Below are 18,570 nucleotides of genomic sequence, written 5' to 3' on the forward strand. Positions count from 1 at the left end.
AAGCGAATTAGGCAGATTTTTTAACTTTTAAGAAAGCTATTACAGGTAGATTTTAGAAAGCCTATTGCTTTTCCAAAAGAAAATCATATTTACGGAAAAATATAATTATTTACAAACAAGATGGTTAAAAATGAAAATTTTGCGGTAAGACTTCAAACCGTATTTTTTAGATTCTTGAACAATTTAGAACAAAGGGATTGATGGAGAAATTATTTTAGGCTGTTTTAGGCCGCAAAACCTAACTTTATGATATGCATATTTGGTTCTTATACGAGGCTAGGGGTTTCTTCTTGGACTCTCTGGGTTTCATTGTTTGGAGTAACTTTCATGGTATTGGTTGGTTTTCTGATGAACGAAAGATCTTGGTATAATACCCAATCAATAATGTCATGAAGCCTTAAGTGCTATATTCATACGGTTGGAAAGAACCATGATTCTGAATAATTTAACATGCTGTTTCATTTAAACCCATACCTCATCGGGGAAAACTTCGTCGGGGAAAATTTTCGTCGGGGAAAAATATTCGTCACTTGCTGGTTTTGGTAAGCGCATTAAGGCCGGGGAAAATTTTCATCGGGGAAAAATATTCGTCACTTGCTGGTTTTGGTAAGCGCATTAAGGCCGGGGAAAATTTTCATCGGGGAAAAATATTCGTCACTTGCTGGTTTTGGTAAGCGCATTAAGGCCGGGGAAAATTTTCATCGGGGAAAAATATTCGTCACTTGGCCGAAATTTCGTCACTTTTCCCCGACGAAGTTTTCCCCGATAAGGTATCTCAGGTCAAGATCGAGTCAAGATAATATTTCTCAATATTTAGTTCATTTCAATACAATCTTGTGTAGTCTTTGAGTGTTCGAGTTTCATCCGACCAATAATAGTTTGAGTTCAGTAAATGATATACGACCATCTTTATTTGAATCACAACATTGTAGAATGAAGCCTTTGTAAACTTCCAAGTCTGTCGTCGTTGGCTCCTAGAAAAAGTGAAGTGAAATAGACCTTTTCATGAATTACGTCACGAACAGCGAATGCCTCGTTTTCAGACAATTAAGGCCGGACTCCACTTTCGCGCAAAATAGGCAACAGTTTTTTTCTTAACCTTTTTTGCCTGAAGAAAAGATTACGCCATAAAAGGTTTCGCGTGAACAAAAAAAAAGTTGAAGGAAGTTCTACTTTTTTCATCCGTTACGTCAATTTCGACCAATGGAATTGCTTTATTTTTCAACCGACCAATGTCCTTACGAAAACGTCAAAAAGTTTTCGCTCATGTCGCGCGAAAGTGGAGATCGGCCTTTACCAAGGTAATTATATTTTAAGATACTTAAAATGATGCATTTTTCAATACAGGGTGTCCCGAAAAAAAGTACCGAGTCGTACCAGTTCTTTAGAAAGAAAGTTCTTGTGTTTCTCTCTGTGTCATATTAATAATTGTCAAGAAAGTTAATTATTTTTATTGTAAATGACTGTTGTAAAAGCAATTATTGTGTTGGTATATATTTTCTTACATTTTGTTAAACACGCGCAACAACCTTCTACTCAGAATCATGTTCGAACTCGATACTTTTTTTCCGGACACCCTGTAGTGTCCAGTTTCGTTGAACTCTTTTGGGATCCAATTTCCAGAGCAATCAAGTCAAAACGAGGCAATAGATGCTCACAATGTAATTTATGAACAGTTCTTAATTAGACATTTTTTTTTTTTTAGATATTATCATCGTTCAAAAGCTGAATTGCTCCAAAGAGCCCTAGTTATTTCCGCCCCCCCCAGCAATTAGGTCCACGCCGTTTATTATATTTTGAAAATATTTAGGACCCCCCTCCCCCATTTATTTGGGACTTTAATAGTAATGTCAAATCGTGGCTATCGGTAGGGGGGTTTGTACTTTTACGGTGTGACGGGATTGGCCCTTTTTTAGTACGGTATTACGGGATTTGACGAAAAAAAGACGGGAAAACGGTATTTTAAAATCAGACGGTGACGGTATTTGGCCTTTTTTGTCATTATGCCGGTATTTGAACCTGTACAAACCATTGTGACGGTGTTATTATTTTTTTCAATTTTCGGGATTCCAGGATTCAGCAAAAATTTTGACGGGAATACGAACCCCCCCTTCGGTAGCTAGCTGACACTTAATTTTGTCCATATAACGTTATAGGTTTTGGACGTTAGTTGAACGTTGGAACAATGCTGAGTACCAGCTTAGATGACTGGGTGTTGGGTTTAATCTCAGGTTGCAGCCACCTCAGCCAAAGTGTAGCTCAAATTGGATAAACTGATCAAAGAAGAAAGGCCTGGCGGTACAACATTACATAAGAAAGTCTATATTATGAATACAGTAAGTGCCATACTCCACTTCACATTCAGTTTCACAGCTCCTAACATAGGTCATTTCACAGTCGCCGCAAAGCGTAATGGGTAATTAGGACCACTGCGCGCTAATGACGACTTGCTATTGGTCCAAAATTTTGAAATTTTTTGAAGATTTTTGCGTCTAGCCAACAGAAAGCCGTTATAGAGGCGCAATCAGTCCTGATTACCCATGATCCATTTCGACTGTGAAATGGACTATGAGAAGAAAAGAAGATTCTAGACTAGATTCCCTCACTCCTCTACAACGTATAGGTAGGCATTCTTACCTCATCCTGTGTTTTCCTTAAATCTCTTAGAAAAGAAACCAACTCTTCTTTCTCAATGTATTGGTTGTTATCCTATAAGGTAAAAAGAATTTGAAATTCGTTAAAATACAATGCGTAAATTTCAATGAGCTGTATTGACATTTGTCCGGAAACTTGGCTTGAACCTGGATAATCTGTGATAAAAAGCTTCAGATAAATATATTTTTTAGTATAATTGCGGATCCAAGGGAAGGTCAAAATTAAAGACTAATAGTTTTCATCTTTTAATATAAAGAGTATGGATAAAAGAAATACTCCCTCTCAAATATTTTGAACTTTCTCAGATCTACTACTCGTTTATACTTAACCCATTGACAGAAGTAGCAACTGCGGACGGTGCATCTCGGCCTCGCTAGATTCTTAAGCTTGAAGGGAAGTTTATGTTATTCTCTATTTCAAATCTTTCTATAATTCGAGCTAGAACTTTGGTTCCTTGAACTGAAGGGTCTTATATTTTCCATTATTCATCGATTTTACGACAAAGCACTTACCTATTCGTGGTATAAAAACTTAATTACTGTGTCGTTAAAATCTGCTCTCTTGTACAAATGCTCCTTCACGACCTTCACCCCTGTCTACGCTACTGTTTCCCCTTCGGCTAATTTATTTTGATTCGGAAATAAAAGCTTGACTGTGCATATTACTGACCCGATCATAGTGTTGAAAGACCTTTGTGTACTCCTCGACAGTAAATGCTCCCTAAAAAACGAGATAAATTGATTATCATAGAGGCTAAGGTTTAAGCTAAATCTATCAATAATGGGCTGTTCCATTAAATTTCCATACACAGGGGGGGGGGCAATTTCAAGGCAAAAACAGATTCTTAGAATTGTGCAGATACCCCCTGGAAAATGGCAAAATTTGCAAAAGAACCCTTGGAAAAATTCTTTTCATACCTTAAAAGTGAGGGTGGACGAACTAAAATCGTTCTTTTACCATCTAGAAGTTTTAGAATAACTTTTTACCTACACTGGAAAAATTAAAAACTACTCCTTTACACCCTCTGGCAATTCTTCTCCTTTTACCCCCTGGAAATGTTCGTCATATTCGGTAATAAATCAAGAGTTGTCCGCATGATTTCAGCTTCCGCCATCCCACCCCAACTTCAATAGTTTGATGGGTGTCTTGGGGTGAGTCCCCCTTTAAGCTTGGGGAAGGGGGACAAAGCAAACTGGTGATGCATCAATTTAACGGTTCTCTGAGCTTTTCAGATTTAAAATGCCAATAAATTCTGGCTAGGATTGTAGAGTCAATTTTCAAAATGGGCTTTTCCAGAAAAAAATTGAGTATGTGGGAGAAGAGGATACGGCATTTGTTAGAAATATACCCCCGGACATTGTGACTTTTGACCCCCTGGACAACAGACCTAACTCTCGGACACACATCAGTTGACCCCCTGGATATTTAAAATTATCCTCCAAAAGAGCGGAATTACCCCAAACAGAGCAAAAGACAAATTTTTTAGATTTTTCACTACCCCGGACAATATATCTTCCACCCCCATGTAGGAACACTTTCTAGAAAAGCCCAATGAATGAAAATGAATTGGAAAATAAAATGAACATCAAATGAAATGTTATACACTTACACTCTCAGAGAATTGCTCCAAATAGTTCTTCTCAACCGGTACGATCCTATGAACAAAAGAAGTTCGTCTTTAATAAAGAATTCTATGTCCCAATGATAACTCCGAGCAGATCCTGATTCCTCCGCGCATGACACAGTTTTTACGGCAATGCAATGACTGCGGCTTTCAATCTTTTCAAGCAAGCAAGATTTTAACTGCCAACTTTCTCCCTACTTTTTGCCTACTTAACAATTAGAAAAGGCAGAGCAGAAAGTTGGCCGTCTAAAGGAGAGCTGAGTGAGTTTTACCTAAACAGTCGTACACAAAAGAAATACAGTAGCCTATCTGGGGTTTAGCCCCAGCTGGCACACAACGTTTTTTGACGTTTATCTAACGTTCACAACGTCCATATAACGTTAGATGAACGTTGAAACAACGTTGTGCTGGGTTCAGGAGTTCAATTCATGAACTTACAGTGCAAACTCCCTCAGTTCAATCAACCCGTCGTGGTTTAAGTCGAAGTTTGACAACTGAAAATATAAAAAATAGTAAGTAAAGTAATGTATAGTATAGTAATGAGCAAGTACCCCTATATCAGACTTGCATTATGCTTAGCATTCATTTGATCCTAAACAATAGAGCGATTGTTTAGGTACCAGAAACTGAGCCTGCATATGCTTTATGACCATGTAGTCGAGATACTTACACAACTTTTATAGTATTCTTCAAGTCGGTCGACTTTTCCTTTCTTTTCTAACATTTCTCGCAAAAAGTCCTAAAAAGGAAAATTTTTAGTTTGAAACGTGGGGATAACATCCATAAAAGAAGGTTTCACAAAGACTTATCTGATATTCCGATGGGGGATTCACGGCCGCCCACAGTAAAGCTCTAAAGATGCGGGCCAATTTCCCATCGGAGAGGAATGGTAATCGGCCTTTGATGTGCCGTATCCCAAGTCGGGTTCAACTACCCTTGCGCGTATCGTAAATATTTCGGTTGGACCCGCCAATTCCCTAAAACCAGGGCTGGGTTACCAGACCTCCCGCTGCAAAATCCTTGACGTGGTCTGGCAAAATTCCGTAATCTTAACATCCCAGATGTTGAAAATTTTCTCGACCTTCAGAGCTTTAGCATGTCGGATGAACATTTCTGCATCTGGATACCAGATAACACAAAGACCTTTTGACAACACCCTGCATCGAAGACACCCTGCAAACAAAACGTCCACTCATCTTATAGGGAGAAAAAGTCTTCTAAGGCTCTATTTGGTATTCAGCTCTTTTTTTTGTCACCAGGTCAATGAGACATTTCAGAAAGTGAAAATTACTACTACTTTGAAAAAGTACTTTTTTATAATTCTCTGGGTTCATAATACCTCCATTTCATTTTTCTGCAAATATCCATCTTTGTTTTTGTCATATTTGAACCAAAGCTGAAACAGATATTCACAATTCATTACGAGGCTTATTTTGAAAAAGCGTAAAAATCAGATTTAATCTATAATGCAGTTGACTTGAATCTCATCGCTTATTCGAACTCGAACGGGGAATCTTGTCTTGTCTAGAGGGTATTTTAAGAGAGTTTCTCCTTGACAGGGACTGGAAATGAGTTTGAATTATAGAAAGACTCGAATAGTAGAAGTTCGAATAAGCGAGAGTAAACTATATATTTCTAAAATATACAATTTCTAAATTTTAATTCTATTATAGAAATTTCTAACCATGGCAACACGTCACTTGAAATTAACCCTCCAACCAGTGAAAGAGATTTTAACAAGCTACGGTATGGAGTAAGCTGGACAAGGTAGTAAACTTATTTTGTGTTTTTTATTCAGCTATCTTGGGTTTCTGTAGTCTGTACACAGACCCGATTTACGGCTAATTTCAAAATTCATTGCCGTACTACAAAACGATAAACGTGAGATACACTTTGGTACTGGGTTTAGGTAAACAAGCCTAAAGTTCCTTCAAAATTGAAATGAAAAGATTTACTCGGCTGAAAATGCAAACTAGCTAAAACTTTGAAATATAAACCAAGCTGGCCACCCTTGCTCAACAAAAGCCTCCCAAATTATGTGCTAGTCAAAGTGGGCGTACCACAGCACTATTCGGATTTAAGTGATTTTTATGTTGCGTTTTATTGTTGGGCGAATTTTTGGATAGTTAGCTGGAGGCATTCTATAAATACATATTATTAGCATGTTATTAGCGAGGTTAAATCATAGTCTGTTTAAAAAACCCTGGTCTGGAAACTTATTGTTTCAACTTTTTGTTAGCTTTTTCCTTTGTTAAGTATATGTAATCACATGATAACGAGTGCAATTCGAGAATAATTGCACGAGTGATTTTTTTGTTATTAATTTTCCGAGTCCGAAAGGACGAGGAAAATTCGAAACAAAAAAGTCACGAGTGCAATTTTCGAATTGTACGAGTTATTATGTGATTACGAGCTAATCGCACAATGACTTTCACTACTTTTTCCCAGTTAGGAAAGTAAATTACAGAAATTACACTGAAGGTTTTATATTTTTCTCTTCTCTCTGTGTCTTTCTTTTTTTGTTGTTTATTGATTTTCTTTCTCACAAAATAAATTTTGAATGCAATTAAAACGTTCGATGCAAAAAAAATGCAAGAAAAAACATTAAAATCAATTTTGTAAACATTGGCGCCACATTGTAGAGTGTGATTAACGATTTATTGCTCTCTACAGGATGCAATTAACGATTAATTGCTCTCTTTGAGGGCGTGCCAAATAAGAAAAAATAACCCATCGTGCGATTATATCAAAAAATAGAAATCGATTTGCTCAGTTTTTGATCACGTTACCAACCAAGTATTCCTCTTAGGATTGGTTTAAGATTTAATCACAAAGCGAGCAAAACAAACTAATTTCTCAACGTAAGTTCAAGTTAGAAACGATGAAAAGAAACAAAAGGCTTCCAGACCCGGTTTTTTATACGGACTATGGTTAAATATCGATGGATAAATCACGACGACAAACAAACTTCCTCTACCCTTCGTTCACGCCACGGCTTTTTTCTACAGGTTTAATTCTACAATCAGCACCGAAATACATTGGCAATTTTGGGTATTTTAACGTTTTTCAGAATTTAAAGGTCGAAGCGAGAATTACAGTTTCAGTATTTCCACTTTGTTTCATTGGATTTTTTGATTTAGGAGGGGTTAAGTGGCTTCTAGGCTGTATTCTCTGCCTTATTGGAACATTTCTGAGCTTTTAGATCCTGAGATCCTAAGGTCTTCCCAAGTCTTAAGTCTCATGTTAAAACTCAGAGTTAAAACTCTACTTCCGAACTGTACTTCAAAGCACTTAAAAATCACTTGCGGTTTTAAAAATTTGAGGTCGAATTCCCCTTTTTTACCAAATATTTCGACGCCGATTGTAGAACAAAATATCGAGCGGAGATTTGTTCTAAAAGCAAAGTTGATTTATTTGCGGGTTATGCTAAGAGATTTATAAAGCCCGAAAGGCTTAAGTCATCACAGGCAAAGAAAATTGAATATCGCAAAAAAAAATACTGTTGCTTTTGTTTTCGAAAACGCATGAAGCTTCTGATTGGTCAAGCGCTGAAATTCTATTGCACTGTCACGTGACCTAGGTACGATTTCCTACCTAGCCACGGCACACTTCCCATGCCAAAACACGACATCTAGCCCTTCGGGCTTTATAAATCTGTGACTATGCTCACCTTGCTTTCCGATTAGCCTATAGAAACACGGAGGTCAAAATCCGGGGAGTTTCTAAACATCGATCAGAAATGGCGACCACGACCAGCGACTAGATAAATTTGGGTTATCGAGTTTAAATCAAGTCCTGAGAATACTAAAAAGTGACTTTTTCGAAGTAACCAGTCATTTTCTTGACAAAGTGACACTATTTGACAAAAATATTGACAGGGTCATTAAGTATAATGTTATTAAGCTTTGTTAAACCAAATATTTTAATTATGTTGAATGAGATACCTTTAGTATGAATAGATAGAACTTGTCAGTAGGAAAAAAATGGGAAGGCCTGTTTTAGAGATGTAAATCTAATCAATTATTCTATTGTCTTAATGCTGACAAAATGACTAATTTCGACAGAAATAACAATCTGATGATGAAATACAAAGCTTCTCAAACCATTTTCAAAAAATTTGGTGCCACTAATTATTGTGATGCTGACAATACAAAATGATAGAAATTGACACCATAATCAAGCTCCAAGAGCGTCACAATGGTTGTTTTACGTATTTGACACGTGGCTTTAGGTAGATGAAACAGGGGCGAGCTTACTCTTCAATATGATATATATTCAAATAATTAAGGGAGACTCTACGTTGGAGAATGAGAAAAACTCAATAACCCAAATTTATCTGGACGCTGGTCGTGGTTGCCGGTCGTGGTCGTCATTTCTGGTCAACGTTTAGAAACACCCAAAATCCGGCTTTTTTCGGGTGCTTCCGTTAAAAAATATGACGTCATATTTGACTTACGTATATCAAGAATTAATAAGGTTATTGTCCTTGTCGTTAACAAACCTTCATGAAATCGACGACATGTAATTCCTCTTGTCGGATATCTTGCAAGAAACTCTCTTTTTCAATCGACATCTGCAAAAAGAATAGAATTCAGAAATACTTTGAATCGTTAGCCTAGGCGTAGCGAGAAACCCTGCAAAATCTATGAGGGAGTGCAGACGTTTATGACATATTCATTATCTTTCGATAAAACAAAGACAATACACCTATTTCCTATTAGCAGATTCGTGCAAAAGTCACGAGAAAACGTCGAGTAAACAAACTTATGATTGGCGGAGGCATGCAAAGATTACCTCATACTCTGGATATTTTGAAAAATATGCTTGTATATGCAATATTTCAGCCAATCAGGGACTTTTTCTACGTTTTTCGTGACTTTTTTACATGAATCCGCTAATAGGAAATACGTGTATTACAGTGTCGTAAAAACCGCTCTCATCCATAAATTTTGCAGGGTATCTCGCTACGCCTATGGACTGAATTGCTAGGGTATTGGGGACTTAAACTGCTACTGGAAAGAAAATAAAACCCATAAAATACCATTGAAATTCTGCACTCTTATAATTTTTGCAGTGAAATTAGCACGCCAAAAAGCGATTTCACCACGCCTAAATATGTGTATACAGAAACAGTGTTTTCTTTATAGACCGGAGTGAAAGTCACCCCGGTTACGTGTAACCACAGCCTTATGCTCCGTAGTAACATTCGCTTAACTAGATAATAGTTCCATTTATACTGAGACGGAAAAATCGTCTTAGACGAGTAGTTTGTAAAATGTGATCTGTGGAGGAGATCCTATTTATTGAAACATGAATGGAAAGTACACTCCTCCATAATCCTTATTTTCTAAATTCCTTGTCTCAGACAAATTAATCGTCTCAGTATAAATAGATAGAACGAATAGTGCAAATCATAATAAGAAAGCCGCGGCTGGAATGATAACATCTGAATTTCTATTGTTCTATCTCTGTTGATGACTTTTTTTAATCAAGAAATCAGTAAAGTACCATCTTTAATGGTAAATTTTATTGGTTCGTCGTTAATATTACTAATACTTACTTCTCAGTGTGATATACCCTTGATAATACACTTGTATTATAAAATCATTGTAAAGGAAAGATCAACAATAGGAAATTCAAACAAGCACAAAATGGTTGGGCTGAAAGAACTCAAAAATAAACAAAGTGCCTCGAATGATGCCTTCACAATATTTCAGTAAAATTTTTTTAGAAACCAATGAAAAAGTACATCAAGATAATACTGTGAAAATTTCAAGCCAGTACCTTCAAAATTTATCATTCAAACTGACTGACAGGAAAGTTGTCATCTTGAATATAGTTCTTATAATTTCGATTTTGGCGAAAAACTAATGGGTACAGATTCAAAGATACAAAGATATCTAGCAATAAGAAAACTTTTTGTGGATGAAAAACAAGAGTAAAATTTCAAAAACTATCTACCAATAATAAACTGAGCATCTTGATGTTCTTATAAAGCTCGGAGACAGAGATTAACTGAACAGCAAGAACTGAGAAGATGACACGGTACATATTCCAGTCACGGCTTTCACACTGGAAGGTTTCCTTTGTAAACTGTAGTTATAAAACCTTTTATGTTATACAATAGAAGCGTGCACGTAACAAAAGGTTAACCGCATTGCTTTGTCACTTCTATTTGATTTTCCTTAATTAAAAGTCATAAGCTCCGTTGTCTTAAAAAAATAAGGGAGTTTTAATTAAGAAAAATCAAATCGCTGATTTCTTTTTGCCCGAAATTGACAGAAATGTATTTGTATCTCCAATGATTGGAGACGAACTTCTCGGAACGTAGCCAAACGCGAATCCCGTGATCCAAACCACGATACGATTCTAATATGACTTGTTCCAGGGTATGAATTTAAATTAAAAGAAAGAGACTTTGATTGATTATTTAGAACTTTAAGTTTCATGCCGCCCGTATGGACGACAATCACCAGCTAAATGAAAATCGTTCATATTATATCACTGGGTATATAATCTCAAACTTATTCAAAAGAAATGTGTTTCTAAACTGCGTGTTATTCCAATGCACAGATATCCAGATCGTTTCGGCCATTCAACCATCGTCATAAGAGTAATACCTTATTATTTTACAACTTCATCTAAATAAGAAAACGATTCATGCTTGCCTGCTTTTCTCTTAAGTATTTCACGGTTTGCAGTTAGTCTGACTAACTTTTCTAGCTTTTCTAAAAGAAGTTATTTTTCGATGCCTCGTGGTAACAACCTCATGGGGTAGTGCAAATAATGTCTAGGTGATGTTATTATAAAAACGAATTTAGTTGAACGAGTTGAACGAAAGTTGAACGAGTACTCATCAAGTACTTTCGAGATTATCACCAGCAATACTGTCAAAGATACTTCAAAATCTCACTGTTCAATATTGCAAGATAGAAATTTGATTCGACCAAAAAAGTTTACTATACACAAAAAACAATCTCCTATGTTTCTTGCTACTTATACACTTAAATCTTTTTTATATGAGTCAGAGAACTTAAGGCTCCTCCTTAGCGCATCCCCTTCTCACAGACCCGGTAAGATTTTTCTAACCAGTTGGGGTAGAGATAACAGGCTAAAACTCGATGGGGATTGATATTCCCATGTTTTTAATGGATGGGGATTTGAATTCCATTGTTTTCAAGTCAGAAAATTCAGTGGGGTTGGAAAAAATAGCACCAGCAAGGACAAAAGATTATGTATATTTTCCACTGAAGACAATATTATGACTTATTTTTCCAGTTGGAATAAGTCTCAGCAGGTAGACAAAACTGGGTCAAACACTGGGTCGATAAACTCAAACTTATCTTCATTTTTCCAATGAAAAATTGAAAGTCTTAACCAAGAAAGTCAAAGAATGGCCACAATTTTAGAAGAATGATCTTAATAGATTTTGACCCGTTTTTGAGCAAATTTCGTCAAGTGTAATAAACAAAAACACCACCAAATGTGTCTGTTTTACTAAATTCTGTCCTTTAGCGGAAAGCGAATTGATTTGAAGTTTTACTAGGCTGCCCCCCCCTTTCCTCCCCAGTCCACAAAATGCCAGAACAACTAATCTATCTGTATGACTGTCAAAAAAAAGTTGTTTTGTTGTTGGAAAGCTGTAAAACATTTGCCGGATTTTTTTTATACTTACGCTGTCCATATTCTAATGTGATTCAACGGCTTGACAAACGTAAAGTGATCATGTTTTAAAAAAGTTTTTAGATTTTGTAAGGATAGTAGGGGTAATTCGGCACCGTATCTGACTAACCGAAAGTTTGCTTAACCCTTCTTTCAATTTCAATTTTTTTTAATCATTAAATCTGATACAAAGTTTTTTCCTTTGAGATGGTAGTCTATATAACTTGATAGTTTCGAAAAAATATTAAAAAATCGATATCGTTTAGATATCGTTTTTCCCAGTCTTATTGACAAATGATGACGCCATATTCTGACAATGCTAGGGAACATTTTTACTTGTCTTAGGTTTTAAACCAAAATTCGGATACCATCCGAAGAGCTTTTGAGGCACAAGCTTAACCGGCGTTTACGACGACGGGAACCGTGATAAACTTAGATAAGTTTTTTTTTGTCAGGATCAGCCGGTTGCACGTTTTCTATTTTATATGGATTACGCTTTTTACGATTTTAAGGCCTACTTCAGTTCGTATGTAATAGTATATGCTTGATTGTAGAACCCCGGGGTGAAAATAGCGGTGCCGGGCGTGTGCGAGGAATAAGGGTCCCTCTTTCATGCCCTCGAAAGTCCCTCAAATGGGTACAAAAACCATTAAAAAGTATTTAGGTCTCTGTAAGGGTTCAAAATTACCAAAATCAAAAATCCATTCCTTCAAAGGGTAATAAATTCTAAACCAGTCTGTAAAATGCGCGTTGACCACCTGCCGGAACTCAGAAACTACGTGAGCAGTTAGTATTTTACAGACCGGTCCGTTTTTTACCTTAAATGCTCACTTTCAGCATAACCAGTTGTCCGATTTTACTGAAATTAATACATTTGTCATAATTTCAAGATAACAGTATTTTTCGATCACACTAGATGCAGTATCCTAGGGCTGTTAAGTCAAAAAAGGGCAATTTTGGGCCATTCTGTAAAATAGACGATACCAACAGGTGGCAAAAGATTTACCCTCTAACCCAAAATTATATGTCACGTGGAGTTGCCTCACAGAAATTGAGCAAAGAAATTAAAGTGAAAACAAGTTGGAGGGGGTTCCTATTTTCGGTATTTTCAAAGAATGATGACGATATCAAGTGGCGATGACTACCGTGAAAAGCACAGCTCAAAATCATATATTTACGCTGTGCCGACGAATCGAGATTCTATTCATCGCGCAATCAGCGAAGACAAAAGTAACCATGACGACCATCCAAGATCTTGGATGAGCGTCAAAGTCGATATTTTTATTCCCGTCGTTGAAAACACAACTTACAAAAAGTCATCAATGCTTTGTAAAAAGAGTCAGTGATAGAGAATCATAACATAAAGTCTGTCTATTATTTCGATTCAATTAAAGTGACATTTCCATAATTAAAAGTTTAGTAATTACTGTTATACATTTGGGGATCATGTAAAAGATTTCTTTCGAAATAAACTCATTTCAACTACACTTGGAGGTTTCTGGGGAATTCGTAAATAGTAAACTGCATACTGATACAGTCTGCTAGACATTAATATGGTAATATTTGCTCTTCATCTTTGATTTTTTCTACAGTGATTAGATTGACACATGCGCGATAAAATTTTATTATTTGTCTTCAGAGGTTACTATTTTCTTTGAAAACTTAACCTCTGATACTCAGGGTAGGCGATGACGTCATCAATGATGCCAAAATTTTCATCAAAGATGCCAATTCATATTTGATGCACACTTGCAAAATTTCAAGTCAATATAAATAAATATTTAAAAAGTTATCAAGAGAATTCATTTTGGGGGAGCCTCTTTGCCCCCTCCTCCCCAAGATGTTCGAAGGGTGAATTAAAGAGAAAGTCAATTGTTTTAGAATTTAGGTAAAGTGGACACCCAACCGGCACACAACATCAAAACAACGTCCATTTGACATTCATAACGTTATTTGAACGTTAAAACAACGTTGTGTGCCAGCTGGGCAATACCTTCACAATAACGCAATTTAAAATTTTCTGACACTGACAATGAGTCACTTTGTTGTTGTTTTTGCACGATATAATATTGTTTACAAAAATATCATTTACGAAATATTTGTTGTTTTGATTGGGATGTCATTAATTTGAAGTGGTATGGTAACCACTATGAAATACTTCTCGCACGCGATCCAAGTGTGTTACTATCCTGCACTATCACGTCGTCTGATAAGTCCGATTTAAAGGGATTTTCCTTAAAATTCATGATATACACCATTGCAATGTCTTCTGACATTGCATCACGGACCCAACAGCTGATTGGTTGTAAGACATGCAAGTGACGTAAAATCAGTCAATACATCACTTTCAACTAATCAGCTGTTGGGTCCGTGAAAGACATTGCAATGGTGCATATCATGAATCAGAAATATTTCTTAGTTGTGGAAAGCGTGGAGTTTTAAATTTCCCACAACAAAGAGCCAAGTAAGAATCGATTCTATTATTAGAAAAACTAATTTTCTATAAACGGTACACATTTTTCTACTGCCAATTTTTACAGGATCTAAAATATGACTTACTCTTGAGAGCTCTTTGGTAGTTAGCGAGAATGTTCGTAACTTGATAATTTAAAAATTAACCCGATACTATACAGAAACATTGAAAATCCTCTTATTCTTAATGGTGTGAGACCCTTGTAGTAGTAAGTCTTTCAATCACATCCTTCTGCTGCTATGATTATCAAGCAGAAACAATGATAGGATTTTCTCTATTATCTGTTCCTTTTGCACGCTGAATACACGCTTTTTTATTAGAACATCCAAAAACTTTGAAGCCATCGGTTGTTCTTAACTTTTTTAGTTTTAAGCCTAAAGATGTTCTTAACATGTTCTTTTTTTTGTCCATTTTCCTAAGAAATTGGGCCTTTTAGAGTCAACAAAGCCTTAAAATGTTCTTAACTTTCTCTTAACATTTTGGCCATTGAAGCCTTATGTTCTTATATAGTTTATTCTTATAAAAAACGTGTAAGATATTTCTGGAGCTGTCTAATCATTGAGTTCTAAAACTGGACACACTACAGTTTTATGTGCAGTCTAATCTTAGTAAAAACGTTTGAGGAAAATGATTGAAAAAGAAGAGGGTCTCACCTTAGTCCGTGTTCTTTTTTGTGAAATTAAATTTCCTTTGATGTCCTTTTTACCGTGCAAGTTCTCTTGAAAATGTTCACGTCTACTTCGCAAACGATGATATGAAAATAGAAATTGCTCAACCCAACAACTTTCTAAAATTCGTGATTGTGAAAAAGTTCTGTCCAAAACAAATGCCAAGTGTGTCTGATTCAATGCAAGATGGCCGCTGCAATTATTTTTATTGGCTTTCGTATTGTTTTGTATTCATTTTAAGATTTCCTTATAAGGAAAAACAATAACAATAAAATAACAATAGGGGGAGATTTAAAGTATTATTTCCTACTTTTGAGTTGAAGTGTGCCTTTGCAGCTAATGTTTATTTTCCGTCAAAATTCATAGACGTTATTTTCATAGCACTGCGTATGCATAGAAACTTGTGATGTCTAAGAAGTTAGTACGTCAAAATATCTTTAAGGTGGCACATAGGGAAAGAAGGGTTTTTTGCCACAAAATTGTTTATTTTCAAAGTGCTCTTCCACAAACTTGCATACTCTCAATATAAGAGGAAAAAAAGCTAATTATTTGAAATTTTTCTGATGACGTCACTAATCATGCGCATAATTATGCTAAAATCATATTGTATCTGTCAGCAAGGATATCTCTGGATAGACTTTTACTATGTAAAACTTTTGAATTTTTTTGCTCATAGGTAGATGAATGTTCTGTATGAATTACTTTTTGAAATTTTTGTCTCACTTGCTCCAGGTATGCAATCAAACTCGAATTTTCCAGGAAGGAATATATCCATGAATATATATTAGATTCTAACAGTAAAAATAGAAACGATTTCGAAAAACTGATTCATACGGAACATGCTGAATACGTTGAAGAACTAAATGTTGAAAATTTCAAGTCAAAAGCTTAAACCAAAAACCATAAAAATTCCCCAAAAGCAAGTTCTACTTACAGGAAGTCTTTTCAGCTCAACTTTGAAATTGAGGTTTTTCCCCATGCGCCACCTTAATACAACATTGGCTAGTTTGCGAGGGCTGTACTGAGAATATTGCCCGAGGTCAAGTAACGACCAAGCGAGAAAACAAGCGAAAAGAGGCTTTTCAAACAACCGGGCTCTGACGCCAAAAATGAAAATTGAGACAAATGATGTCAACGCAGTGTTCATTTTCCTTTGAAAAAACTGACGTCACAATGAATTTTCCTAACGACGGGCAACTCTGGACAATGTAGGCCCGTCGTCATGCGAAAAGAACCAATTGCATTTCGCAAAAGGCCGTGTAGCACGCTTCGAAAAAGTAACCGGTTAACAAAAAGAATAATGTCAATTTACGACTCGAATAACGTTAACAAATTGGGCATAGCTCCTTAAAATATTCTATGTATTCGTTAGCACCATAAAAATATGGTAAGAATACCACCATCATGGAATTTGGAAATTGAACCTAAGAATATGTCGTTTTCAGAACAACTTTCCTACAAATTGCAAGTTATCCCCAGCAATGCTAAAAAACCTTTCAGAAAAATCTCCAATTTTTAGCTGGTGGATTGCTACAGCTTCATCCAAGATCGTAGATTCGTTTGTGGATGATTAAATATATTCATTGAATAAATTTTTGATTTGTCGGTAACTCAGAGCCACTTGCACAATTTTCTATATTAATGATGTACATAGGGTCTATACAGTAGACAGCTCCAGGCTTTTAGGCCTTACTCTTAGTCTATAGGAACTGCTAAGGGTGGCCACTACTACATTTTTGTTTGTTAGATAACATTTTTCTACAAATTTGTTCTGTAGTAAAAATAAGAAAGCTTTTTGATTGTTTGTTGCCAGAAGAAAATACCTCTTCAGAATTGAGATTTTCAAAAAATTGTGGTTGGTAGAGGTTGGATTTCCGGAATTTTTCGACGTTTTGTTCTTTTCCCCTGACGAAATATAGATAGATGACAATTCTTTTAAGTTTATTATACCATTTTATCTTGGGTAAAGAGGAAAAAATATTTCAGATTACTCTGGGCTGTACACAAGCGGGTTTGAACTAAATTAAACATAATACCTTTCGGTAGAAAATTCAAAAATTTTTGCCGACGAATATTTTTCTGATGAGGTAAGGCTTCCAAAGCTGTGAACAGAATTCGCCAACACTTGTCTATCCCTAGGTCTCTCGGTGATGGTGAATTTGTTTATTATTTCACATTCCTGTAACACAGACCCTATAATGGGTTCTTACAGGCAAACAAAAATCACTACCGGATTTAAAATAAAGTTCCTAATTGGATCTTCCCATGAAGGTCAGTGGCGTATCTGAAGTGGTATCAAAAATTTATGAACGGAGAGTGTTTCTTATAAGATCTCCCTCTGTTGACCCTTGTGAACATTGAGTTTAAAGCACGAAGTGCTTATAGTAGAATCTCTAACCTTTCCCAGGCAAGAAAAAGTAAAGCCACTTATTTCCTATCCAGAATGCGCTGTAATCATGACGACTGATTTTATCTAGCGGTTCCTTTGTTTAGATTTTAGTTTCAATCCGGAGTTTGTGTAAAAACCACGCGCGGGCGTTCTGGATGGAGAGTAAGTGGTTTCATTTCCCATCAAGGAGACTTGAGTCTAGCCTTTCGGGCTTGAAAGTCAATGCTTGTGAACTTGCAGGTCAATTTCTCTCTAGCCTAGCCATCTCATAATATAAACACAACGACTTTAAGCAACAAGCAGCACAAAATATTCCCGTTTTTAAATGTCCATTTTTAAGACTTTTGAGTTTTAAGAGTTCCTTTTTATCAAAAAGTAACGATGCGATCAAATGTATGCGTGACTTGATCCGATTAAAATGTCATTTTGAAGCTTAACAAAGCTCTTAACACTTAAAAGTTATTGAGGTCTATGAAAATCGCATTTCGGTAAATATTTTAGTGTAATCACAACGTTACCCAAAACAAAACAAAATTCTATCAAACTTATAACGTCACGCGTTCTTAGGGGGCGTAAAGGTTTGGCCGTGTGTCGGTAAAAGATTTTTCTTCTGTAAGTGTTTTTAGTGTTTGAAGAAAAAAGGTGGAATTTTTAACGGTATCTTTAATCTATCCACATGACTTATCAAAATGTTTAAATATTACAAGAAGCCCTTCTTTTAGGCGAGGTTGGCAAAATATTTATTTAAATGATATTCCTATAAAAGTACTAAAAAAATTACTGAAGGCTGATGATGTAGTTGTCCGGGAGGGTTTACTTAGGCAACAATGGCTTAAGTGTTATTTCAGGGGATATTCTTAACTTTTTTATAAAAAATCGTCTAAAAATATTCTTACGGTATATTCTCAGGTTAGGATCGAAATTCGATCTGAATTTAACAAGAAATACACATCTGAAGCATGAAATGGAATTTTTTGTGAAAGTATCGAGCCTTACTATGATTTTCCCGAGTGTTTTACCCCTCAAAAATATGAAAAACAGGTTAAGAATAGTTTAAGGCTTTGCGGACCCTGAAACATCCTAGTCTTGTCTCCCGAAT

At 35.9% G+C, this 18,570-nt stretch overlaps 1 protein-coding gene across 2 annotated transcripts; it reads right to left on the reverse strand.

Annotated features, from left to right (window-relative positions):
• Positions 1–624: 624 nt before the first annotated feature.
• Positions 625–15,328, reverse strand: LOC136814809 (calbindin-32-like). Of its 2 annotated transcripts, none has more exons than XM_067071236.1 (9): positions 15,068–15,328; positions 8,781–8,852; positions 5,619–5,675; positions 4,950–5,018; positions 4,718–4,773; positions 4,265–4,310; positions 3,325–3,375; positions 2,638–2,709; positions 625–974 (listed from the first exon to the last, which is right to left on the reverse strand). In XM_067071236.1, the coding sequence occupies exons 2-9, from the start codon at positions 8,850–8,852 to the stop codon at positions 861–863; spliced, it is 537 nt and encodes a 178-aa protein (XP_066927337.1). In that variant the 5' UTR covers positions 15,068–15,328; the 3' UTR covers positions 625–860. The 2 variants fall into 2 exon arrangements, with proteins under 2 accessions (XP_066927337.1, XP_066927336.1); XM_067071235.1 differs by lacking the exon at positions 15,068–15,328 and adding an exon at positions 11,955–11,978.
• Positions 15,329–18,570: the final 3,242 nt, after the last annotated feature.

This window comes from Clytia hemisphaerica, unplaced genomic scaffold (genome assembly GCF_902728285.1).
Source record: "Clytia hemisphaerica strain Z4C2 unplaced genomic scaffold, Clytia hemisphaerica genome assembly, whole genome shotgun sequence".
NCBI classification, from domain to species: Eukaryota; Metazoa; Cnidaria; class Hydrozoa; order Leptothecata; family Clytiidae; genus Clytia; species Clytia hemisphaerica.

Bases quoted from the DNA above. Each gene is read 5' to 3' on its own strand.
- LOC136814809 (XM_067071235.1), bottom strand. The intron at 5,676-8,780 runs GTTTGTTAACGA...TATCTGTTTCAG, and splicing joins ATGTCGTCGATTTCATGAAG to CTTTGGTTCAAATATGACAA. The intron at 2,710-3,324 runs GTCAGTAATATG...TTTACCTTATAG, and splicing joins TCTTTCAACACTATGATCGG to GATAACAACCAATACATTGA.